The following is a 27,071-nucleotide window of genomic DNA, read 5'->3' on the forward strand; positions in this document are numbered from 1 at the left end:
TAGGGATGGAAAGGAAAGATAAAGGAGTTGTTTTAGGGAGGGCAGAGGGTGTCATCATTAGAAAATGACTGTGAATGCGGCTATACATTCATCTGTATTTTGTGTATTCACAAAGTTGTTTTCTGAAACTCACCCCTCAAATAAATGTATACGAAAATCTTATTAAAAAATACAGAGCATTTCCATTTTGCTACTCAACGTCAGTTAAAGGTGTTCAACAAATATGCACTTTAGTGTCACCACAGATCTTTTCTGCCCCCTCTTGTAAGGGAAGTGTGTGAGCTTGGTGTGGGGCTTGTTATTTCTCTGATGGGGACGTCCAAAGGTTTGAATTTTCACACAGTGATTGAATTAGGGATACTGGGGGAGAGGCCTTCCAAGGAAAACAGGCTGTGGAGGAGCTCTCTGAACAGCAGACCCTCTCAGGGATAAAGGGACATTAATCACACAGGAGAGGGAGGGAGAAGAAGAGTCTGGAACGGCCTCTGCCCTGTCGCCACTGCTGCTTCAGAAAGGGACGACCTCGCATGAAAACAGCTCACCGGTTTTATGGTTAGAGTAACCGGTAGGTGTGTGTTCAGGAACAACACTGACGTTTGTGACCTCTGTGTTGTCTGGAGGCAGCCATATTTTGGGGGGAAATTAAACAAGTTGAGGAGGAGGGAGTGAACATGGTCATGTTTGAGGAGGAGGGAGTGAACATGGTCATGTTTGAGGAGGAGGGAGTGAACATGGTCATGTTTGAGGAGGAGGGAGTGAACATGGTCATGTTTGAGGAGGAGGGAGTGAACATGGTCATGTTTGAGGAGGAGGGGAGTGAACATGGTCATGTTTGAGGAGGAGGGAGTGAACGTGGTCATGTTTGAGGAGGAGGTTAGTGAACATGGTCATGTTTGAGGAGGAGGGAGTGAACGTGGTCATGTTTGAGGAGGAGGTTAGTGAACGTGGTCATGTTTGAGGATGTAGTGAACATGGTCATGTTTGAGGAGGAGGGGAGTGAACATGGTCATGTTTGAGGAGGAGGGAGTGAACATGGTCATGTTTGAGGAGGAGGGAGTGAACATGGTCATGTTTGAGGAGGAGGGAGTGAACATGGTCATGTTTGAGGAGGAGGGAGTGAACATGGTCATGTTTGAGGAGGAGGGGAGTGAACAAGGTCATGTTTTCGAATGGTTCAATGAGCTAAAAGAGTCTGTTTGAGGGTGATACAGAAGTTTTATTTTAACTAATGACGTTACTTTTCAGGATGCCATGTTGCAACTGGCCGGGGACTTCAGCTGAAAATTAGCCGACTAGGCTAACGCTGCCTTTTTTACTATATTTTATATGGTTCATGTATTAGGATTGTCCTCGATATAATAAACTAATAAACTAAACTAAACTAAACTAAACAAAGCGAGACAGAGAGACAGAGAGAGAACAGGAGATCTAACGTTTCGACCACCATGTGCAGGACGAGTAGGTGAATGGTGAGCACTTACGTCGGTGATCATCTTCCCGCGGGTCTTGTTCCTCTCTCTGTGGTTTGCCCTCTTCTGTTTCTGCTGCAGGACTCGCTCCCGTGTGGTGCGGTACTCCAGGGCGAACTCACTGAGGATCTTACTGAAGCGATGGATGCTGACCTCGCGCACGGCGTAGGCCGGCTGGCCGAGAAACAGCAGGAAGGCGTGGAATCTGGAGACAGAGAGAACAGTCTGATCATTTGATCCCCATGTCGGCAAACAATCAAAATGTTCGGAACTACGTTTCAATGTTGTTGAGAATCACAACACAAACTCGCTAGTTAAGCCAAAATACTGCAGTGCAATGGATTCGGTGAGTAATCCCCACTGTATACCTAGTTAACTATAACACTACTTTACATTGTTAGCAGGCTCACAAAACAAGCTGTGTTAGTTGACTAGCGACATGTCATTGTTTTTCAACAACGGAAATGTATTCACATTTTTCGAAAGAAAAGTCAAAGCCTTAGAACGTGTCACATTTTTTAACAATCAATTACTTAAATTAGCCTTTGATTATGTTCTGGCCCGCCATCTAGTGGCTCAGAAAAAAAGTTGGACCAAGGCCAAACTTACTTGCCGACCCCTGCTGTAGATCGACTGATAAGGGTCAAACGGTCATGAAAGCTGGGTAATAATATGTATTGCTTTGAATACTTCGATTAAGCCGTAAGCTTACTTGTTGACTATTCTCCGATGCACAATCTTCAGGATGATGATCCGCTCGGCGCAGTCTTTTAGGAAGTCGGACATCTTCTGTTTCAACGCCGGTTTCATCTCGTGCTTTGCGATGACCTTGAGGTGGTCCCAGGATGCCTTGCACCTTCGCTCCATCTGGCTCAGATTGTCTTGGAGCTGGTCAAAGTCCACCTGAGAAAAATGTTAACGTCTAACATCAACCTTTCATATGTCTTATCGTGACGGGATGACACCTGAAGCATGTCTAAATGGTTGTGTTCTGAATGTCTGTGTCATTTCAGGGAATAGTACTGCACACTGGTGGAAATTGTTTTCCCTATGTTGATGAAGGCTTACCTTTGCTGAGCGGGTAATGGCTCCGATCTCAGAGTAGAGGTCAGAGCTGTCCGGAAACTTCTCCACCACTATGGAGCAGGCATGGTGCAGCAGAGACTGCTTGTGAACTGTGTCCTTCACCTCTGGGACCTTCTCCAGGTAACCCAGCTCAAAGCCCTTAGCCTACACACACACACACACACACACACACACACACACACACACACACACACACACACACACACACACACACACACACACACACACACACACACACACACACACACACACACCACAATCAGAATGTAGAAACGGATAAGACTCAATGCAATCAGAGTCCATAAATGAGGCCCAAATTGCAGTCAATTTCAGTTTTGGCGACAGTCACAGATATGTACCACCACAACAACATCACATTGGTAGTATTATGTTAGATGGCAACCCAGCGGTTGAACAGTGATTCAGATTAATTAGTCTGTGATTATCAGAAACCACAATCAACGGCAGACCAACCAATCGTTAACCTCACTACAGAAAATAAATAACAGATCCTGAAAGATATAATCCTGACTGGACATGCTTTCTTCCTTTGCCAATTGTAAATGGTTTACCATAAAATATAAACACAGGCATTATTTACTTAAACTACTTGTTTGATGCTTCATGTTTCCGACTTGCATATTTAGCTCTCACACACACATGTTTAGCTCTCTCTCAGACACACGCACACACCTAAACAATCACACATGCACTCGCACACAAACCACTCTGAGGCTCTCTCTCTGTCTTTCACTCTCTCTCTCTCCCTCTATCTCTCTCACACTCTCTCTCTCTCTGCCTCTCCCTCCCTCCCTCCCTCCCTCCCTCCTTCCCCCCCCCTCTCTCTCTCTCTCTCTCCTCTCTCCCCCCCTCCCTCTCTCTCTCTCTCTCTCTGCCTCTCCCTCCCTCCCTCCCTCCTTCCCCCCCCCCCCTCTCTCTCTCTCTCCCTCTCTCCCCCCCCTCCCTCTCTCTCTCTCTCTCTCTCCCCCCCTCCCTCCCTCTCTCTCTCTCTCTCTCTCTCTCTCTCTCTCTCTCTCTCTCTCTCTCTCTCTCTCTCTCTCTCTCTCTCTCCATGTTCTTTCATTACAGAGAGACAGTGCCAGGTTGGGAGAGGAGCCCTCAGCAAGCCCGCTGCAGTAGTGGGATAGTGGCTGGTGTACAGACAGATAGGCAGCACATTCCTCCACAAACAGAGAGCTCACTGTTTTCCCTGCCAAGTAAACATGGCAATGCTTAGCAGGGGGGCATAGAGGGAGGGGGGGCCGGACAGTGCTCATCCCTCCAGCCCCAGGCCAGACTTCTGGATCGTGACTCACGTTTGTGCCGTTGAGGAAGTTGCCGATAGCGAGCAGTGTCGACAGGATGTAGCGGAGTGTCTTGTTCTTTTCCAATTGGTCCATCCCTTCCTTCAGGTCTTGCAGAGGTTCAGCCACTTCCTTTAAAAGGAGCATGGTGTTCTAGTCTAAATCAGGAGGCTTTAAACGAGGCCATTACCTGACCACATTGAGAGTACTTGGTAAGGATTGGTAAAGAATGTTTATGTATATTATGTACAGCATTTCTCTTGTTTAGTGGAATCTGGGTATCAAATAATTCATGCTCTTTGTTGATCTGGTTGAAGTTTAAAAACCATGACCTAGTATGAGAGATGAGCCAGGTGTAGCATGGAAAAAGTAAATTCCCTATCCAATGCTACTTTGGTATGTGAACGCTGCCAAGTCCTACAGTTTGCTATTCTCTCATGTATTCATTCTCGTCATTCTCGCCTCATTATGAGTATGAGTCCATGTAGGAAGACAGTGTGATATCGTACACACGATACAAAACCAACCCAGGTTGCACTGACCTTCTCGATGACCTCATAGTCCATCTTGAAGGCCCAGAGCTGCAGGCGGGCGGACAGTTCGGTGATGGAGGAGAGGGTGAGGAGGAACTGCTCTGCACTCCCCAGGGGAATGTCAGGGCTGGCCAGCTGAGCCTCCTGAATCTTCTGTTTCTCCTCCTCCGTCGGGATCATGGTCAGGATTTTCTAGGAAGAGGGAGAAGGAGAGGAAGGAAGGAGATCAGACACGCTCAGTGGGGGGGTCAATGTATGTAATAATAATAATAATAATAATAATAATGACTTTTATTTGTATAGCACTTTTCCTGCAAACCTTGCAGCTCAAAGTGCTCCAATCATTATAAAATCATAATTGAATTATTTAGTCATTTAAAGGCAATAATAAAAAGACGGGTTTTTAGTCTTGACTTGAACATATTTGCTGAGGTTGCATCCCTAATGTAAACTGGCAGTGCATTCCACAATTTGGCTGCATAAAATGAGAATGCAGCCTCACCAAATCTCTTCTTTTGTACACAGAGAAAACCAGTGTCAGAAGACCTGAGAGCTCTATTGGGCTGATATGCTAGCAAAAGGTCTTTCAGATATTCTGGTGCTGTGCCAGTGAGAGCTTTATAAACAAGCAATGTAGTGTTGTGGAATTCACATTGAGATTATACGCACAAATAATGTCTGAAAACAACAAGAGGTATGTTTTGGAATGTTGTTTTTTGTGACTGACTCTCTTTGTCATTGGAAAAAAAGCATCATTCCCTCACAACTTGTGTCACATCTGAACTTTCTACCTTTCTACTGTTGTGTTGTTTTGTACTGTCCCTCTGTCTGTGAGGACATGCTTCCAGACACAGAAGGTGGAGTACTCCTCTCCGGTATAAGAATGTTCTCATGGAAAAGGATTGAAAAATACTGATTGTATAAGACCAAAGGGATGCAACATTAATCATTATTTGCCAGATCTGAAGTCCTCCAAAGGTCTATATTATGGTTTGAAAACGACCTTAAAATATGCATGTGTAGCGAACCTTTAATCGTCCCGGTGATGAATTATATGAGAGCAGCCAAACCTCCAAACCTCCAGCTATCCAGCTGGGAAACCACAGGACATGTCCACACTGTGGCCAATCCCAACTAATTGAAAACCTTTTTTGTGTGAAAAGACTGTTGGTTGGTAAACTATACTTCAGTGAAACCATGTTTATTTTGGACACAGTTTTGAGTAAATGGCTTTTGTTTGCTGAGTCAGCAACGCGTCTTCAGTATAAAGTGCGGAGCAATAATTTATTTCCTTTTCATGTTAAAATCTGAAAATAATAATACATGTACAGATGCAATCAGAAGAGAGTGGTGACATGTCAATTTGCTAGAGAGAGAGACATCAACAAGGATTTGCATAGAGAGCCATTATCAACCGAAAGGCTGAATATCAACTCCAATCAAAGCTTACCTCAATGCCCTCCTTGTTTAATGCATACTCGTCAAAGTTGAGGATGGCTGTCTTTATGGTACGGGGAGGGGGTAAGACAGTCAGCCCGATGTTGATAGCATTGCTCCGCTTGGAGTCCAGGACTATGATTTCTTGCCGTTTACCGTCAACAGCTGCTTTCTGAGGGGGGATACATCAATACAGAACATACTGTGTGAGAGTTATCACCTATGATGGAAAGCTCCATAAAAATCGTATCGCCTCTGGTATCGCTTAAGTATTTACTTAGGTGTTCTGCCATTAGGTCCAAGATGGTGGAAGAAGAACTCTGAGGACGGGTTCCATGCGGTACTATGGTTCCATGCATTACTATGGTTCCATACGTTACTATGGTTCCATACGTTACTATGGTTCCATACGTTACTATGGTTCCATACATTACTATGGTTCCATACGTTACTATGGTTCCATGAGGTACTATGGTTCCATACGTTACTATGGTTCCATGTGGTACTATGGTTCCATGCGGTACTATGGTTCCATACCTTACTATGGTTCCATACGTTACTATGGTTCCATGAGGTACTATGGTTCCATACATTACTATGGTTCCATGTGGTACTATGGTTCCATACGTTACTATGGTTCCATACCTTACTATGGTTCCATGCATTACTATGGTTCCATACGTTACTATGGTTCCATACCTTACTATGGTTCCATGTGGTACTATGGTTCCATGAGGTACTATGGTTCCATACGTTACTATGGTTCCATACCTTACTATGGTTCCATGAGGTACTATGGTTCCATACGTTACTATGGTTCCATGTGTTACTATGGTTCCCTGAGGTACTATGGTTCCATACGTTACTATGGTTCCATGCGTTACTATGGTTCCATGAGGTACTATGGTTCCATGCGTTACTATGGTTCCATGCGTTACTATGGTTCCATGAGGTACTATGGTTCCATACGTTACTATGGTTCCATGCGTTACTATGAGCCCATCCTCCGATTGCGACCTCCACTAGCCTTCCCTGACATGCCATGTTATATACCATTATTGCTATGCTTTCAATTCTCTGAAAATCAAAGTACTGTAAATCAGTCCTTCGGTTTAATAAAGAATTCCATGTAACCGTGTAATGTAAAAATGAATCACTACCAGATGATGGTGAGACATCGAAATGTTCAGAAGAGGAAAGACACAATGAAAATGGATCAGGGAGACTAAAATCAGCTGACCTTATTTTTATAATGGTGGGAGATTTTCTTACTTTCTTACTATCTTGCCTTTGGGGCAGGGGGCCTATCGCTCCCCAGTCTTTGACTGTTTCAGACCCGGTCTAGTTCAAAGTGACATAGAAAACTTAATATAGGGCTTTGATGGGGTTTGGAAGATATTATAGTGAATCCATCACACTCCATCATGCTGTCTACTTCCAGCTTGAGACGGGGTTGACCTATATCTAACACAATCTGTTTTAAATCCTCTGCATTCTTCTCTAGGTTGAGGGGGGAGACAACCTGGGGTGACATTGGTTCGGCCAAGTCTTCAACGTCAGAATGCACACCAAATGTTCCTCTCTGAAAGACCCTGAAGCTTGAAACATGCATCTCTGGCTAAACGGGCACACATGTGGTACCAAAATAGTGAAACAAAGCAGGAAATACTGAATTATGAACAGAAAAAACCCCTCTGTCGGCTCTGAAAATCAAAGCAGAACAGACTCGCAGGTCAACGTTTGCCAACAGTAAGTGTTCTTCTACTGAGGATAATTATTAATATAATACCGTCTACCATCATCATCACAGTGCAAAGTTACCTTCGTAACCGGTAGCTCTTTCGATTTGGTCTCAAAGAGATGCTCCAGCTTGGATGTGTCCACTTTGATGGGCTCCAGTTTGGACCACAGAGACTCTTTGCAGCGCTTGTGGTTCCTGTACTGCCAGTCCATGGGCCGCACCTCGTTCCAGAACAGGCGGATGGTCTTCTTCTTCTTCTGGAAGAGAGGGAGCTCCCCTCGACTGAGCTGTGGGGAGCCTAGATGAGGTTGCGGGGGTGGAGCAGGGGCCATGAAGGGCGGTGGAGGGGGCATCATCATCCCGAGTATGGGAGGGGGTGGGGGGCACCCGAACAGGGGTGGAGGAGGCGGCAGGGCAGAGTTACACGGCGGAGGGGGAGGGGGTGGGATGAGGTCGCTGGAAGCCATCACGCTGTCCACGTCTAGGATGTCCAAGTCGTCCTCGTCTGCTAGGTCTGTGAAGTCCATCTCTTTGATGCGTAGCTCTCTGGGGGCAGCCATGAGCTGGTCCCATATGTAGTCGGACTCCTTCTTAGGTGGCAGGGGCGAGGGGGCGGGGGAGACTTTGTCAGGCTGAGGCTGCTGCTGCTGCTGCTGTTGCTTCTCCTGGGCCTCCGTCTCATACGGTGACGACAGGCCTTTGACCAAGTCTCCGAACTTCTCCGCCACGGCCCGGACGTTTCCCTGGTTGTCCAGATGCTGCACGCCCATCTTCTTGACGTTGTCCTCGTGGGCCTGCCGGCTGGCCGCCAATGTGGAGATCCTACTGGCCAGGCTGGCCACAGACGACGAGTCCTGCTCCTCCACCTCCTCCTCCTCTTTGCCTTTCTCTTTCTCCGTCTCTTCCGCTTTCTCCTCGTCCTCCTTGGGCGTCTTGTTCTGAGCGTACAGCATGTCCAGCATGAAGCGCTTGTTGTTGAGGATCTTGCTGCACTGTTCGTTTACGACGTCGGCGTCTTTCATGCACTGTCCCCATTGCCCTACAGAAACAGAGAGAATAGATTAACACTAGAAAAGCCACGAGGGGTCATTTGAAAAAAATCTAAATTCATAAAATTTCAGGACCCTCCTTTCATGACTTTTCCTAGATATGTGCGTTTTGCCACCCAGTATCCTTACATTTTCAAAATCACATTTACATTTAATTTACAAGCGGCCAACTAGTGGTCGTTGTGTGTAAATAGCAGCTTGAACATTGTAAACCCCCGAGGTGGCTCTTTTAGTAGGTAAAAAAGGCACAGCTGTGTTAAAGCACTACATCTTGACAATGAAAAAAGCACAACAAGCTTAGAGTGAAGTAAAGATAAGGCACTTCAATTGATCTATTCCATGTTTGATATGGTGTTGTCTTCCCTTTTCTCCTGTACTTCGTACCTGCTTCGTTGTTGCTGCTGAGTTTCTCCTCCCTCTCCTCCCTCTCCTCCCGCTCCAGCGTGCTGCTGGCCGAGGAGATGCTGGAGGCGGAGCAGTTGTCCTTCTCGTTCACCTCCTCGTTCTGCCTCTCCTTCTCACTCAGGAGGACGCTCTCCTCTACATCCTGCTCCGACGGCTGCTCCCTCTCAGACTCCTCCTCCTCCAACTCCACCACCTCCACTTCTTTTAACTCCTCTGCCTCTGGTCCCACCTCTTCTTCTTCTACCTCTACCTCTATTACCTCTACCTCCTCTTCTACCTCTAGCTCTTCTACCTCTGGAATCTCTTTCTCAACCGTCTCCTCTCGCTCTTCCCTTTCTTCCTTTACTGCTGTCTCTACCTCTGCTTCCTGCTCTGGCTCACTCTCAGCTACATCCTCGTTCTCTGTCGGTGGCGTCTTTGTCTGTTCATCCTCTGGCTCTTCTTCTGGCTCGGAGGGAGGTTTGGAAAAGGGACGCTCTGACACTGTTAACTCTGGCGCTGGACTTCTGGTCCTGGTCACAAGGTCAAGGCTTGGCTCAATGTCTTGTTCACATCCTGGAGAAGAAATAAAAACAACACAATATTACTTAGGGGATTTTGTCATTGTGTGTTGCTATATTATTTGGTATAGCTGAAGAAGTGATCTTGTTTATAATCTTAATGCCATGAAATTGTTCCAAGACACATCATTCATTGGAATTATAAACTAAAATGTAAAAAAATCTAATACTACGTTTCAGTCAACCTTCAAGGAAAAAATAAAAAAATCTCCAATCTCAAGCACACATTATCGGACCCAAATCAAATGTTATGATGATTTATTTCTAGAATCAGTTACAGAAAGTGTGTCAACCGTTATGCTGACAATGCATTTAGAATTCTTTTTTTTAGTACTAGAACAACATTTCCTATATTCATTCATCCGTTTTAATTGTCTAAATATGTGAGCCTGTGTGATGGTGAAAGACTGTATGGTGAGTAGTCCAGTCCAGTCTACCACACCTCTTCCTGGCTCTTCCTCAATGGAACCTCATAATGAGAGGCCGACGCCCAACTGTTACCACAGCCAAGACCACATACAAATCACTGGGGCTGAGACCTGCAAGCTATTCACTCCACTTCAAAAACTCATTCAAAACATTTCCCCACAGCTAAGCAATTTCACCACATAATATGCAAACACCACAATTCTGAAGCACCCTGAAAACAATTAATCTATGCCTCCTTTCCTATCAAAGTCCTGCTTGCACAGACATTTTCACATGGACTTTTTCACATGGTGAAGCACTTTTTTCCAGTGGGCACTTGCCAAACGGTGGTCCAGCTGATTCTAATTTCAATGTATGAATCACCCCGCCAAGTGTTAATTTCAAACCCAGTATGCCTGACAGGTGGACAGGGACCTCAGTGAGGGCCAGCGGTTCGCTGCCAGCACCAGTTGCGGTGCCACGCACGTCCCGTGCTTACTGGTTGAGCTAGACCTGCGAGGTCGATTTAACGGTCGGCTAGTGTTATTTACCGTGCGTCTGGTGTAAGCTGGTGACAGTGTCTTCCTGAGAGGCGAACGGAGAGGGCGTGGCACAGCGTGACGAGGTGCGGCAGGTGGGGTTTGGACTCAGGCTCAGGGTGATCTCTGTACGTCCCCTCGGCGGCGCTCTGGAACGCTCTCTCTCGTACTCCTCTGCAGCTAGCCTCTCAACACACTTATACCTGGAGAGGAAACGATGCCTTTCAGCTGTGTGCTTTCATCAACTATGCTAGCTCACTCATTAAAAAAAATAAAATATCTGAGGGTGTTACTTATAATGTCATGTATTGGTGAACTGTACAAGTAGTAAAATGACATCTTTCACAAAGCATTGTATGAATGTGAATTCTGTTAGTTCTATCAGAATAGATTTCAAGATCCTTCTGCTTGTTTATAGAGCTCTCATTGGCACAGCACCAGAATATCTGAAAGACCTTTTACTAGCATATCAGCCCAATAGAGCTCTCAGGTCTTCTGCTAGCATATCAGCCCAATAGAGCTCTCGGGTCTTCTGACGCTGGTTTTCTCTGTGTACCACATGTACAAAAGAAGAGATTTGGTGAGGCTGCATTCTCATTTTATGCACCCAAATTGTGGAATGCACTGCCAGTTTACATTACGGATGCAACCTCAGCACATAATGTCAGGACTAAAAACCCATCTTTTTAATATTGCCTTTAAATTACTAAATAATTAAATGATGATTATATAATGATTGGAGCACTTTGAGCTGCAACGTTTGCAGGAAAAGCGCTATACAAATAAAATTCATTATTATTATTATTATTATTGTATGACACCTGTGCAGGTGAAGGCCTACTGTAATTCTATCAGATGGGATACATCTCCTTCCTTCCTCCATTCCTGAATCTGTGGCCACATTTCTGTGATGCTTCTCTTTCCTTTAAGAGATACATACATCTTAAAATATACATACATAATACTACTACTACTACTACTACTAATAATAATAATAATAATAATGAATTATCAACAGCTGTTTATTTGTATCAGTGTTTTGTTTATCTCGATTTATATGTTATACTTAGTTCAATCAGACATTTTAAAATCCCCCAAACATAAAAAGGCATGCAAAAGATGAACGCTTTAGATAATACAAAGCATAAATGGTGTCTAAAAGGTGGCACCTTGCATGCACATAGCTTACCTTATCCAGACCACGTCCATACCCAAAGGCAATTACACACCTTGTCCTATTCAGTTCTAAATGTCTTAATGCACGGCAGGCCTAGAGGGGCCCTGACACCTATACTTCAGCCAGAGGCTGGGTACATCTGGGTACATCTACATCTGCTATCAATTAAAAAAAAAAAAAAGATCTCAAGGTATATTACTACTGCTTGTCAGGATCTTTATGATCCACCTATTTTATCTTCACTAGTCTATTTGACGACAGACGTTGTGTTTGCATATTAGTTCACATACCTATCTTCTCTAGCATGTCTTGCCTCTTCCCGCTTGTCCACATAATCCCGACTGATGTTCCAAGTGTGTATAGAGAGAGAGAGAGAGAGAGAGACAAACACAGAGTTAAAAAGGACAGTATATGAGGAGAGTTTGAAAGCTATATCTCATCATGCAAAAATTAAGAATCCATGTTGCTTTTTACATTTACATTTACATTCGAATAGGAATGAAACAATTTGACACGACTGAGACAGATGACACATGAGCTTTCCGAAGGACTCCAAAGGAGATCCAAGACTAGTCTTTATATGGCTAACAGAACAAGTTAAAGATGAGGTATTTGTTTTCTGTTCGCTTAGCATGCCCATGTTCCCCTGTTGGGATCCACCGTGTGCCTCTCTGACCATAATGAGACAACTCTGTCCAGTTTGTAAATACCTACCACTCGTCTGATAAGAACGTGGAAAACCAACTTTCGACTCTTTTCAGAGCAGACAAAACTAAATCGCTCCAAAATGTTAACCTTAGACAGAGGTTCAGACGCTGAGTAGCAAAGTAGATTCATGTTCAACTCTAAGTGGTAAATTACAGTTGATCGTTGTCGAGGGTGGAACTGCAATATTAATAACTTGACAATGTCTCCAATACATTGTTATGGTGCCAAACTGGATGATTGTGATGTGATGGAGGCTGGGACTCACTTAAAGCGGTTCCTCTCTTCCCGCTCGATCCTCTGTAGACGTTCGTCCCTCTCCAGCCGTCTCCTCTCTCGCTCTGCGGTCAGGGACTCCTGGTGTTGTCTGTAGGAAGAGCTCAGCAAGCCTCCCAGTGAAGGCCTGGACACCCCCCCAAAGAAGCAGAGAGAGGGGGAGAGACTGTTATTATTGAATTAGTGAACCAACATTTCAAATACACTGTATATCCTCCATATCATCTTAAAGATTCACAATTCGGTTCAGTTCACTGTTATCCATCGCTGATGTGAATAGACCCTTGAAGAGAGGAGAGCCCTGACCTGTCAGGTTTGGTCTCCGGCGTAGGGGCGGCTGGCGTAGCGAAGCGGTGGATAGGTGTGGTGGGAGCGCTCACAACCTGGTGCCTGCCATGATATGGGATGCCGTGGACAGTGTGTCTGCTAAAAAGGTGAGAAAGACACAAATAACGTTATCATTCCCAACACTCACTCTTCCACTGCGGAACCAAAGACTTTTATCGGGCCATAATATAATGTGCTTTGACCTTCCCAACTGAAGTGTTGGCTCTGATTGAGTATGATATTCACTAACAAAATGAGGTTAAATAGCTGGGCAGTGCAGTGCAGACTGAAATAACACAGAGATGACTGAACCAATGGAGAGTGAACTGATCAACGTTGAGATCTTCCTCCTTAGGACATTCAGTCCCCTCTGCTGTGACAGCACGGCTAGCTACCCCACAAACTGAAGGCCGTCTACAGGTGACTTTTTTATTTCAGTCTGTGCATGTGGAGGTAATGAAAGGCAGTCTTCTACACCCAGGCCAAGCACATAGCAGGACTTGAGCCGCATTCAAGCAAGACAGTTATTCTGCTCTGTTAGGCCCAATCCCAATACACCCCCTTGCCCCTACAATTTAGCCCTACCCCTCTGTATTGCGCGTTCATGTGTAAGGGTAGGGTGTCCTGATTCTTGTTATAGAGGGGTAGGGCTACAGAGGTTTTTTACAGGCACACTCAAAATCGAGTGTTATGAGAAATCCCCCAGAATGCCTTGCGAATCATCACAAGGTAGTGGCGAATGCCAAGAAACAAAAGAAAAACAAAAATTGAATTATTTGATATATTATATTTGAGATATATTATGATAACCATCGTATTATCTTAGTTTAATGTCATTTCAGTGTATTATAGTCTTTACAACAAGCATAACAAAAAATCGCTAGTATCCTGATCTCTAGCTAGCTAGCTGATTGTTTTTGTTTTACATTGTTTTAAGGCTGATTTGTGCATGACAGTCCTGCATTTTGACATTATTTCCATGTCATATTTCCCTCCTTTGATGGCATATGACGCCTGAAATGTAACTACTGATAACGTATCAGGGTCTTGAAGGGTTGTCCCATTTTCATAGGGGAAGATTTAAACCACTACCCCTTGTAATTCTGAGGGGCAAGTCGAAAAGTGTGGGCATTCGAAAAAGGGGTAGGGGTAAAAAGAAGAAATGGGATTGGGTCTTAGGTGCTTTTTATTATGTTTTTAGGCCATTTCTACTTTATTGGGATAGAGACAGTAGAGATTGACAGGAAGGATGAGATGACATGGATACGTCGATGGACAGAATCGTACCAGGGACCCTGCAATTACACGGCATGTGCCTTAGTGAGCTTTGCCACCTAGGCGTCCCTTCTTAGGTGCTTTTAATGGCAATTTTGAATTAAATTGCAAACCAAGCAGCTTCACTTTTCTAGAGCTACCCGACCCCAGAGGGGTTCACTGCTACTCCATCTGAGTAACGTGGATGAAAAGGTCAGGTGTTGATGTGCTTGATGCTTTGAGGCTCTATAGATAGTCTAGACCTGGCTTAGACATGTAGGCACTTCATATAGCGGAGAATATCTCAACTGTTCTTTACTAATATAGAGAATATCTCAACTGTTCTAGACTAATATAGAGAATATCTCAACTGTTCTAGACTAATATAGAGAATATCTCAACTGTTCTAGACTAATATAGAGAATATCTCAACTGTTCTAGACTAATATAGAGAATATCTCAACTGTTCTAGACTAAAATGATCCCAAGGAACAACATGGGATTTGTGAGAAATTCTCTATCTGGGACGAAAACCCCCAAAATGGCCACGCCCTTTTTATCCTACAGGTGAATAGGTCAACATTTTTTACTAATAGATATCACCATGAAACTTCACAAGGTGATTACTTTATATATTTTTTTGTATTACAAGTCATGAATTGTATGTTTAAATATGCAAATGAGGAATTATCTGATTAAACATGCACTCATTTGCATAACTTTCAGAACAGAAATGCTGACGCCTGACAATAAGACAACGGATTATATCTGTGGGAGTCCTTCGAGGAAGGCCTGAGAGGAAAGCCTTCGAGGAAAGCTAGAATACTATGTATCTGTCCTTCCATTTGTTTTCTTGTTATATTTGTCTATTTTGAGTGCATTAAGCACCACTAACTTCTTGTTTGGACCATTAACCCTATATCCCTCTAATACAATCTTCTGTCTCAAATCCTAGGAAACTGTTCTCCACATTTTCCACACTCCTCAATCCCTCCTCCTTCCTCCCTGTCTGCTGATGACTTTGTTACCTACCTCTCTCCTCCTCCCACCAACATTGCTAACACCCCTTTCCAGACCCTCTGCACTACACTCGGTCTCTGGCCGAACCTTGGAGTGATCCTGGACAACCGCCTATCCTGTGCGGAGAACATCGCAGCGCCAGCACGCTCCTGCAGATTCTTCCTCTACAACATGAGAAGGATACGACCATTCCTCACCAGAGAAGCAGCGCAACTCCTGACCCAATCACTGGTCATCTCTTGCCTTGACTACTGCAACACATTCCTGGCCGGCTCCCTGCATCCGCCATCAGACCTCTGCAGCTCATTCAGAATGCTGCCGCCCGTCTGGTTTTCAATCCCCCCAAATTCTCTCATGTTATCCCCCTCCTTAGCACCCATCACTGGCTCCTGATAGCAGCTCACATCAGATTCAAGACCCTGGTGCTCACCTACCGGACGGCAATTATTATTATTATTATTTATTTTTTTGGGATTGATTTAGACTAACCATCACTGACCTATTTGCATATGTCATCATTGATAGTACATATTAATTTGCATGTAGCTGTGTATTTATAGAAGTATAAACGTGTTTGGGACCGCTAAATACTTTGTATCTACCATGTGTCATGTCGATCAGACTTATGGTATATTTACGATTTAGGATTTTTGGGTGTTTTTCACAAAATTAAAAATAGGACGCTATTAGGACGCATCTTTTCAGTCCCAATAGCTTTTTTGTTTGTCTTGAGCAGGCGGATCTGCCAGTGTTTGTTGTCTCTAGGACAAACGGTTCAAAGTTTATGTCCTCTCAAAGTTGAGAAGTTGTTGTGAGGGTGTGCCCTGGGGACCTCGACATGTCTGCCAAAAAGCTTTTTTTTTTTACCAGAGACATTTGTCTCATTTGTCATGAAAAAGGCAGAAGGCTTCTGGATTTAAAAATGGCTGGAAAAGCAGATTTAAAAAAAATGTTCTAAAGCACAACGTCAGCGGTTGCCTAGCACGACAACTGCTAATGGCCCCGGGCCTGAGCATAGATGACTTTTCCTGCTACGACTGGTGGCTAGAAGATTCACTTACTTAGTCAAATGTATTTATTGTAAGTCTTATTTGGAATAAGGCATCGGCTAAATGCCAAACATGTAAATGTAAACACAGTGAGGAAAGAGAAGGACAGTGAAATCAAGCTATTCAAGGATGAAGAGCATGCAAGTGTTAAACACAGAAAAGAGGAGTGACAAATAGCGTCTGAGGAAAAGGTTACAATGGCAATACAATAATAATAATAATTCAATACAATGGCAATACAATAATAATAATACAATACAATGGCAATACAATAATAATAATAATAATAATAATAATAATAATACAATACAATGGCAATACAATAACTAAGTAAGACAATACTTATATGTGTTACTCTCCACACTGCCTCCTGGCCACTTTAAAAGCATGTTATGCAGTATGTCCTGTAGACAATTATAAATAAAATAAAAAAACACAAATAAAGCTGGCAATTAAAACAGCTTTTTTTGGCTCACTTTTCATAGTTCTCTACTTGGAGGAGGATCATTTCTGCTTGTATGGGATAAGGAAATCTGTGCTGTTTTAGATATGGCATGCTTTCCATCCGGTGACATCCGCTACAGCTCTGCTCTACACAACACAGACATCTAAGAGATACTCAAATGTGAATTATATTGCACTTTCTTCTTGAATTTATTTATAGACTTGTCTCTGCTTGACTGTGGTATAGCGCCATAATGAAAGGCAGATGAGTAGTAAATGTCAGGAGAATGTAGTGTTCTCCTCTGGAACATCTTGCCTTCCAGCAGCTGAGTCAAGGAAATGATATGTCTTTGTTCAAATCTTCTGTGTTTTTTTTGCATGCCATCACAGATGATAGATGCAACATAAAACACATCTGAGGGGGAAATGTAGCAGTCTCTGGGCATTCTGGCTCTTAACATCTATTTTAAAGTTCAAAAGAAAACAACGGCAAGCTAAACTGGACATTACTCACGCATAAATAACCTCTATACAGTACACGTATGTGAGAGACAGTTAACAGGTGCCTCTTGTGCAGTTACACAGGGTGGCCCCCAGGGTTCAGTGCTGGGTCCTCTTTTGTTCATCTCCTCCCCCTTGGCCGAATTATGTGACATCACCACCATTTTCACTGTTACGCCGACGACGCCCAATTATATATCTTATCCAAGTCCACTGCCCCCCTGCCCCTAAACTCCCTCATCAACTGCCACCATGATATTAACACCTGGATGGCCTCTAACATTCTGAAACTCAAAGGCAACAAAACAGAAGTCATGGTCATTGGCTCAAAAACCTCCCTGTCAAAAGCACCCAGTAGCCTACCCCTGTCATACACATTGATGGATAACCAGTTCCCCAGTCAACTCCAAATATAGCCGCAAGCGGCAATTATGGGCAAAAGGTTTAACCTCAAATTTGCTACACATCTTTGTATTGGCACTGTCCCAAAGCACAGTAGTACCTTTGAGATTGATTTTAGACTAACCATCACTGACCTATTTGCATATGTCATCATTGATAGTACATATTAATTTGCATGTAGCTGTGTATTTATAGAAGTATAAACTTGTTTGGGACGGCTAAATACTTTGTATCTACCATGTGTCATGTCGATCAGACTTAGCTTATGGTATATTTACGATTTAGGATTTTTGGGTGTTTTTCACAAAATTAAAAATAGGACGCTATTAGGACGCATCTTTTCAGTCCCAATAGCTTTTTTGTTTGTCTTGAGCAGGCGGATCTGCCAGTGTTTGTTGTCTCTAGGACAAACGGTTCAAAGTTTATGTCCTCTCAAAGTTGAGAAGTTGTTGTGAGGGTGTGCCCTGGGGACCTCTACATGTCTGCCAAAAAGCTTTTTTTTTTTTACCAGAGACATTTGTCTAATTTGTCATGAAAAAGGCAGAAGGCTTCTGGATTTAAAAATGGCTGGAAAAGCAGAATATTGAGTGGCATGTGGCAGCCATGTTTTTCATCCAGTCATGTTGGAAATTTGGTACACATCGGTCATACTACTTTCTTGATGCTCACCAAGTTTCACATTAATTTGCATAAATATGACATTGCCTCATTTAGATATTTATATATATTCATTCTGGTGATGATTAATTTGCATGTAGTCATTTTTTGACGTGGTTTAGCTAACTAACGTTACATGTTTTAAGGTTGATTCGCACAGTTTGACATCATTTCCATGTGGCCCCTTTGATGGCATATGACGCCCGAAATGTAACTAAAGTTCAGCAGCGAAGTCGCACTGTTGTCCTACATCAGCCTTTCTCAAAGTGTCCCTTAATGGTCCGCGACGGCCGCGAGTAAATTGTGATAATTTTACAGTAGCCTAATCTATTAACGAGCCTACAGGCAAGATCATGGATCGGTGGTTTATAGGCTACACGGCAGCGGATTTGACTGAAACGATGATCTGATTGCACGTCACGGCTGCACGACTCTGCCGAATTCGTGAGCTGAGACGGTGACGAGACGATAACGCTGGGAGGGTGTTTACGTATCGTTTCCGTGGTCGGCGATTGTGTTTTTCCGATAACGATGACGCGAACACCCACACATGTATACTTAATACTGTTCAGCACTTGAGGTTACATTCAACGCATTACTTTTGCTGGAGGCTAAATAAAATTATGAAAGCGGCAAGTAACAAGTGTGCGCAAGTGTGCTCAAAGGTGTAGGCATTAGGCACATAACATCCATAAATAAAGTTTGATTGATTGATGTATGTGCGCATTGCGTGCCACCCAACCAGTCAGCGCAAGTCTTGTGCTATAAATACACTTGATAAACCAGTGCTGTGATATTATTTATCGTCTTAGAAACATCTTAGCGAGAGGCACTTCAACAATTATCATAACCAGTGGCGGCTGGTGCACATTTTTTTGGGTGGGGCACAGCAGTGTGGCGGGGGGGTCTTCTTTCGCGCGCGCAGCGCGCGCTATTTTTTTCCCGCGTGCACGATTTTTTCCCCGCGTGCACGCGCATAAAACACGCACTGGCGTTACAACCATTGTATAATTTCAACTTTCACCCTTAAAATGACCATGTGGCCATGGAGAAGTTACCCTGTCAACTACAGACACTGAGGTGGAAGAGTGACCGGTCTATGGACGTCGGTACGGTCCAATACCCAGTGTCAGACAAGGAGGAAGTCTAGTCAACAAGGCTAGTACAGGCCTCACAGCTACACTCAGGTTAATAAAGGTAGCAGATGAATATGTGTACTATGTGTCTGTGTGACATGGCTACATCAATGAGCAGAGATGAATGCTGCAGTCAGTAGTACAGTACTATCTATTTCATAGACACATGATGGATGATGATGGAGAGTGATGGTGGTCAACACATCACAGCAGGTCAACACATTCAATGATGTATCACAACCAGACCATGTCAGAAACACAACAATGCATCAGCTGAGTTAAAGAAAACCAACTCTTACCTTTGATGACAGAACATGAGCCGTGTTTACCCGTACCTCCGCCTTGCCCCGCGCATATTGCTATAGTTCGAACATAGGTGCTTGCACGTTAGGTGCGAGGCTGCTTGGTTAACCCATTAGCGGGAACATTATTAGTTGCACAAAATAGGCTGATTTAATTGACCATGAACATCAGAGACAGACATTACGAATGTTCATTTAAAATACTCCGGAAGCCCGGAAGTCCGGAAAACCGGAAGTCGGGAGTCCTCAGCATAATGCATTGTCTGCAATACAACCGGAGATTTCTTGGCCAGGGCGCACATTTGTGCGCCCTGGCCAAGAAATAGAGACAGCCAATTGGAGCGCTGCTACAGCTCACGTGTAAGCCAAAAGTATTCGTCCTGGCATAGACTTGCATTGACACGGCGCCCCGCGTTCTCCCCCTACGTATTTTAACAGTGAGTTTTACACACACACACACACACACACACACAGATAAAAATGTTTATTGTATTGGAGGATTTTTAATGAATGCTGATAGGCGCCGACAGAATATCAGCCGCATTTTGTGAATAAACAATGTTTATTTAAAAAAAAAAACTTTTACAAATCGCAACTGAAGGTGGAAGTGAAGGTGGGGGCGGCGCCCCAGCGCCCTCTATCGGCCAGCCGCCACTGATCATAACCTTTTAACATTTTTATGATATACTGTTGAGGTAGGGGGCCTGTTGTTCCGGTTCCTACAAGTTTCAACAAGTCGAATTTAAGACCTTTTTAGACCTCTTTGGATATAATTTTAGACCTATTCGCGACACCATATAGCTTTTTGTCATCCTCGAGGTGATGAAATTAGGGATTTCATTGCCATACAGACAAACAAGGAAGCGAACTGGCATTTTTTGGGTTCCAGCTTGATTAATTACCGTGTAAATAGATGTGGTTGGACTGATTTTCTTGCAGGATCTAATTTCTAAGACCTAGCACCTACTTTTTTGACCGAATAGCTGAAATGTGGGACCTTCTTAGGCCTTATAAATTGGATTGCTGGATTTTAGACTTAAAGGATTTTTAAGACCAGCGCGGGAACCCTGTATTTAGTTAGGTGGTCTGCAAGTTTTTTTTTATTGGGTAAGTGGTCCTTGGTCTGAAAAAGTTTAAGAAACACTGTCCTACATCAGTGCAGACTGGCAGGGTATGGGCACAAGTTGCTAGCCTACAGAACACCGCTATTCTGTCATGAACTGGCCTGATAATAGTGTTGTTCCGATACCGATACTATTGGCATGGGCACCGATACGGCACAAAAATGCTGGTATCGGTATCGGCGAGTACTAACAAATAACACCCGATACCAAACTTGTTCAAACGCAGCGCGTTGCGTTTTTCTCAACTTGACTCGCTATTGTAGCCTGGCACAGCCTTCCTAATCACAGAAATGCGTCCTCATTGCTGGAGCACGCTATTGGCCCAGAGCGGCCACTCTCAACCAATGGCGGGGCAGCTTTTCCATGTTAGGGAAAAACAAACAAGCATGCTTCAACAAGCGAGGAGAACGACATGTCGGCGATTTGGAAATATTTCCAGGTGGATAGTCCGGTGTGTACAAAGGCTAAATGTACGATTTGCGCTTGCTGCAGCCCACGATATGTTATTGCTCATATATATTTATTTTAATCATGTTATTTTACCAACTATTAAGACAACAATATAGTAAGCTAGTTACTTGAGATATACTTAAGATATTGGCCCCCCAAATCATTTTACAACGTGTTGTAATTATGATACGATATTTCTGTCGAGTGTGTGAAGGTAAACGTAGGGTGCGTTCGTAAAATCGCCCTGAGAGCGCCGGAGCGCACACTGGGTGCAACGTCATAAAGGGACCAGGTAATTTGATTGGACAAGAGGCATTCCATGAGTGCTGATCATATTTCCAGGGCGAATTTACGAACGCAGCTAGCGAACAAAAGACGCAAAAAATCGTCAGATCAGATATATAAACGGGTTATTTTGGTAAACTGGACACATTTTGGGAATATATGTGGTTACTTTCTCGCCTGAAAACATATTAAAACTTCATAAAATGACATGTTAACACTTGTAAAGCCAAAATTACATATTTTAGCTAATGGAGGTTTAAAACGGAGGTTTAAATTCGCCGCTCCCGGCGAAATGAATTCTGGGAGGCATTCTGGGAGGCAGTATGCAGTATGCATAATGGTCGGCTGGTTTTCGGATACTTAACCTACTTAATTATGAATTTAGTAGGTAGTATGCAGTATATACTCATTGAGTATGCTAGTATGCAGTATGCTAGTATACCATTCCGAACACAGCCTATGAGCCTAACGGCTCAATAGGGTCTCTGGTTTATGACGCCACTGTGTGTGCGACACTTTTGCAATCACATCAACCGAGTAATGAGTCATTCTTCCGAATTATATGAATTAGAAACAAATAATATATTTTAGATGTCTAAATGTTGCAAATTGCTTTTTAAATGCACATTCATCATGTGAATGTATACATTAGAAACAAATATAATATTTTAGATGTCCAAATGTTGCAAGCTGCAACTTGCTTTATTATTACAAATACAATTATTCTTTTTTATTATTATTAATGCACATTACACATGTGAATATCTAGCCCATGTCACCACCATGAAGAACTATGGAAATAGGCTGTGTTTACTTTATTCAACACATGAATTTCATGTATGCTGTGGTATCGGATCGGTACTCGGTATCGGCCAGTACTGCACGGTCAGGTATCGGGATCGGGATCAAAAAATGGTATCGGAACAACACTACCTGATAATGAAGCATTGTTCTTTTTTATTTGATGACTTGTTTGATTGATTGACGGCATGAAACTTAAGTTGTGAACGAATCGCAAGAGTCGATGCTTTTCTACGATAATACTGATGACGTATCAGGGTCTTGAAGGGTTATCCCATTTCATTGGGGAAGATTTTCAACCGCTACCCCTTGTGAATCTCTTGCCGAGAAGTGAGTGGCACTCCGAAACGTAAAAGGGTGAGGGGTAAAAAAGAGAAATGGGATTGGGCCTCTGCTATGCCTATGCTTCTCCAGCCATGTGGATTGTGAGCTACCCATGCCAAACATAGATACACAGACAACAGTGTTGGGAATGACAGTCCATTTAAGAGTTGGGCTCCTTCATAGGTGTCTGATGCGACAACAGGTGAAGTAAAACAACTGTAGCTCCTTGTAGCGCTCTACCTGTAGCGCTTTTCTCTGGCTTGGCCTCTCTCACCCTCCTTGGCCACCGGCAGACACCTTGCTCTTGTCCGTGTCAGGGAGGAACGGGAGGGGGTTGTGTGTGGTAGGTTAGATGCCCCCGTGAGGGGGAGGAAGAGGAAGAGTACCCGATGTACTGCGAGCTGGCGGGGATGAGGAGCAAGTTCAGCCACAGATTTGTTCTCCCCCGTCAAAGTACAAAAAGATTTGGACAGTCCTTTGTTCGAGCTGCACTCCGACTCTACAACCAGGCCCTGCAGGGTGGGGGAGACCTGGAGCTGGAACTTTGGAACTTGGAACTTTTTACTTATTGAGCCTTCACTGTTTTATGTATTTTATTGAATGTTTTCTGTCTGCCCTAACTAAGCTGTTTGACAACAAAATTTCCCCATTGGGGACAATAAAGGTTTTCAATCAATCAATCAAGAGGAGGCTACAGAGGTGCCCACAGGGCCTGCAGGGAGTTTCCGCCTGGTAACCAGGGGTAAGATACAAGTGGAGGGTCTCAGAGACACGGTACAGGACTTCATAGCATGTGTGTTGTGGGCAGGATAGACACACGGACCAGAGAGCTGGCTTTGGTCATAGAACCATCCAGACATTCTCTTTGGTCATAGAACCATCCACAGACATTCTCTTTGGTCATAGAACCATCCACAGACATTCTCTTTGGTCATAGAACCATCCACAGATGTTCTCTTTGGTCATAGAACCATCCACAGACATTCTCTTTGGTCATAGAACCATCCACAGACGTTCTCTTTGGTCATAGAACCATCCACAGACATGCTCTTTGGTCATAGAACCATCCACAGACATGCTCTTTGGTCATAGAACCATCCACAGACGTTCTCTTTGGTCATAGAACCATCCACAGACGTTCTCTTTGGTCATAGAACCATCCACAGACGTTCTCTTTGGTCATAGAACCATCCACAGACATGCTCTTTGGCCATAGCACCATCCACAGACATTCTCTTTGGTCATAGAACCATCCACAGACGTTCTCTTTGGTCATAGAACCATCCACAGACATTCTCTCAGAGGCACCGGTAACCAGGGATGAGGTTCACCATACACTTAAAAGGCAAAACACACACTAGAGGTGTCCGCTATTGCTGGAACCACGCTAGAACAACACAACAGCAGAGCAAGGGGACAACATGGAAGGGATATGTTGAAAGGGAATGATTTCACTTTAGCAATAACAGAGAAAACACAATCTTTGTGTAATTCTATACCACCACAGCACACTCAATATTGTCCGCAGGGGAACCGATAGAAGGAAGGACTGATAGATGGGAGATAGAGATTCAGTTTGATGGAGACTGATGGAGATTCACTTTGGGGAAACCTTTTCCTAGAATACCTGTGGGTGCCCTGTCTAGAGGACTCTGTGATTGGTTGACTCTCATTGTCTTCTTCCTCTTCCTCCTCCCACTCCTCCTCCTCCTCCTCCTCTCTGTGATGAAAAGGAGGGGTTGAGGGTTGGAGGGATGGAGGGAAGGGAGAAATAGATGAGAAAGAGAAGAAAGGGAAAATAATAGACATTTGCACAGACATACAAAGACATAACAAAACAAAAAAAACATACACACACACACACTTCAAAGAGACACACAAACCACTCCTTGTTAAAATGAACAGACGCGGTCAATTTACTATGTAAGTTAATGAAAGAGCTTCAAGGTTTTGATTAGTATGTCCTTATGTCAAACACCCCTGAATATTCTTGACAATATCATCCATGACATAGCACATACACAACATAGACATAGCACATACACAAGACATGACATAGCACATACACAACATAGACATAGCACATACACAAGATGACACATTAAAAGTGATGAGCAACACGAGCAAGCTAATCATTTAATTAAATTGATGAACGCTTAATGTTCTGACTGGACGGTCCTATCTTAATGTTATGACTGGACGCTCCTATCTTAATGTTCTGACTGGATGCTCCTATCTTTTAAGTTATTTTTTTCCTGAGTGGGGCAGTCCCACTCATATTTTTCATTTTATCGGACAGACATAGTGAAGACAGACAGGAAAGTAAGGAGAAGAAGGGAGAGAGGGCATGTCAGCAGGGCATGGGCCGGATTCGAACCCATGCCGACATGGGCATATGTGTGCACTGTAGACCGCAGTGCTAGACCACTGGACCACCCCAGGCCACTGGATGCTCCTATCTTAATGTTCTGACTGGACGCTCCTATCTTAATGTTCTGACTGGACGGTCCTATCTTAGTGTTATGACTGGACGGTCCTATCTTAATGTTCTGACTGGACGGTCCTATCTAGAGTGTTATGACTGGACGCTCCTATCTTAATGTTCTGACTGGACGGTCCTACCTAGAGTGTTATGACTGGACGCTCCTACCTAGAGTGTTATGACTGGACGGTCCTATCTTAATGTTATGACTGGACGGTCCTATCTAGAGTGTTATAATGTTATGACTGGACGGTCCTATCTAGAGTGTTATAATGTTATGACTGGACGGTCCTATCTAGAGTGTTATAAGTGATGAAGAAGGCGGGGCACACATATTCATGTGGGAGTTCAAGGCCGTTTCACTATCAGGATTCTGAGAGCTACCAGAAACGATTCTGAGAGCTACCAGAAACGATAACAGATAGGATAAGTTAAATAGGCTTGTCGTTAATAATTTGCCAATACGATTATTCTATGTAGGCAGTATAAGAGTATCTCTCTTGGAGATATAATAACATCATATATCTCTCTCTCTCCCACCTCTCTTGGACCCTGGACTCCTCTTCCCTGGTCAAAAAGGCGCAGCAGCGTCTATACTTCCTGAGGAGACTGAAGAGAGCCCAACTGTCTCCTAGGATTCTGGCCAACCTCTACCGCTGCACCATCGAGAGCATCCTGACTAATTGTATAACAGTGTGGTACGGCAACTGCTCTATGTCCCAGCAGGCTCCAGAACAGCTTCTTCCACACAGCTGTCACTCTGATTAACAATCCCTCCCCCTCCTAACATGAGGTACACACTCACTACCAGTATCTGTGTACCCCAAGTGTACCCCATGCCCCACTATGGACACTCAATGTAGCCATTGCACTATTGCAGTTGCACATACTTATTTTTGCACATACCTCATTTTTCATATTCGTCTCTAATTATCCAACTACATATATGGACTATACCAATGGCCAGGGACGGCTGGTATCAATGGGCTAGCAGGGCTAAGCCCCCCTGTCTTTTACAATAAAGATGAGAAAGTTATTAAATTAAAGAAATATTAAAATATAATAATTGTTGAATAATATAATTCATATACAATAATTGTTAAACCTTGGAACTGATTGATTTTGGTGAAACCTAGAGCAGCAACAGCACCGAATAGTCACAAAAAAGCAGGATATACGTATCTAAATGGGCTGATTTTTTACAGCCCAAACTCCTAGCATCAGCTTCCAATCATTGTTGTCACATGGTGATTGACAGGTGTCTTGGCACCACCCTGATATCCTGACCATTTGGGCTAAATTAATTCGACTTTTGGCCAATGACAGGATGTAGCAGTACAGTACAGTACAGTACAGTGAGGGCAGGCCGACTGTAGGGGGGAGAAGAGTAGTGAAGTGAAGATAAGTGAGCGGCAACGGCGGGTATTAGCATGCTAAACCAGGTGGAGTATTAGCATGCTAAACCAGGTGGATTATTTACTTTCTCATCCATTTTCGTTAATGTCTTCAGAGGAAAAATTGGAAGTGAAGAGACAGGGGGCACGTCGTCCAAACAGTGTTAAAAGAACACAAAAGGACAAACGACAAAACCGTACATTTTGTGTTTCTTGGTTTCAACGAAAGGACTGGCTAACGGCAAGTGTAGCTAAGAATTCACTTTGTTGGGTTTTTGGGGTGACACGGCTTGGACCCAGCAAGGTATTGTGGATTTAAAACATGTATCTGACAAAATCAAGAAACATGAATGCAGCACAAGTCACATTGGAAACAGTGTAAAGCTGTCAATGTTGGGGAAAGTTAACATTGCCTGTCAACTAGATGAGG

General features: G+C 43.7%; 1 protein-coding gene across 1 annotated transcript in view; it reads right to left on the minus strand.

Annotated features, from left to right (window-relative positions):
• The window catches only part of LOC308166760 (FH1/FH2 domain-containing protein 3-like), a gene marked incomplete at both ends in the record, with an annotated part of 144,664 nt that overhangs the window by 6,274 nt on the left and 111,319 nt on the right, over positions 1-27,071 (minus strand). The window contains 11 exons of the mRNA XM_080541085.1: positions 1,482-1,674; positions 2,182-2,372; positions 2,538-2,699; positions 3,872-3,991; positions 4,402-4,584; positions 5,843-6,001; positions 7,651-8,609; positions 9,004-9,579; positions 10,544-10,734; positions 11,999-12,049; positions 12,682-12,855. Coding sequence (XP_080397211.1) covers positions 1,482-1,674; positions 2,182-2,372; positions 2,538-2,699; positions 3,872-3,991; positions 4,402-4,584; positions 5,843-6,001; positions 7,651-8,609; positions 9,004-9,579; positions 10,544-10,734; positions 11,999-12,049; positions 12,682-12,855 — 2,959 coding nt within the window. The remainder of the gene's footprint in view (positions 1-1,481; positions 1,675-2,181; positions 2,373-2,537; positions 2,700-3,871; positions 3,992-4,401; positions 4,585-5,842; positions 6,002-7,650; positions 8,610-9,003; positions 9,580-10,543; positions 10,735-11,998; positions 12,050-12,681; positions 12,856-27,071) is intronic.

This window comes from Nansenia antarctica (genome assembly GCF_963989245.1).
Source record: "Nansenia antarctica genome assembly, chromosome: 10".
In the NCBI taxonomy this organism is placed as follows: Eukaryota; Metazoa; Chordata; class Actinopteri; order Argentiniformes; family Microstomatidae; genus Nansenia; species Nansenia antarctica.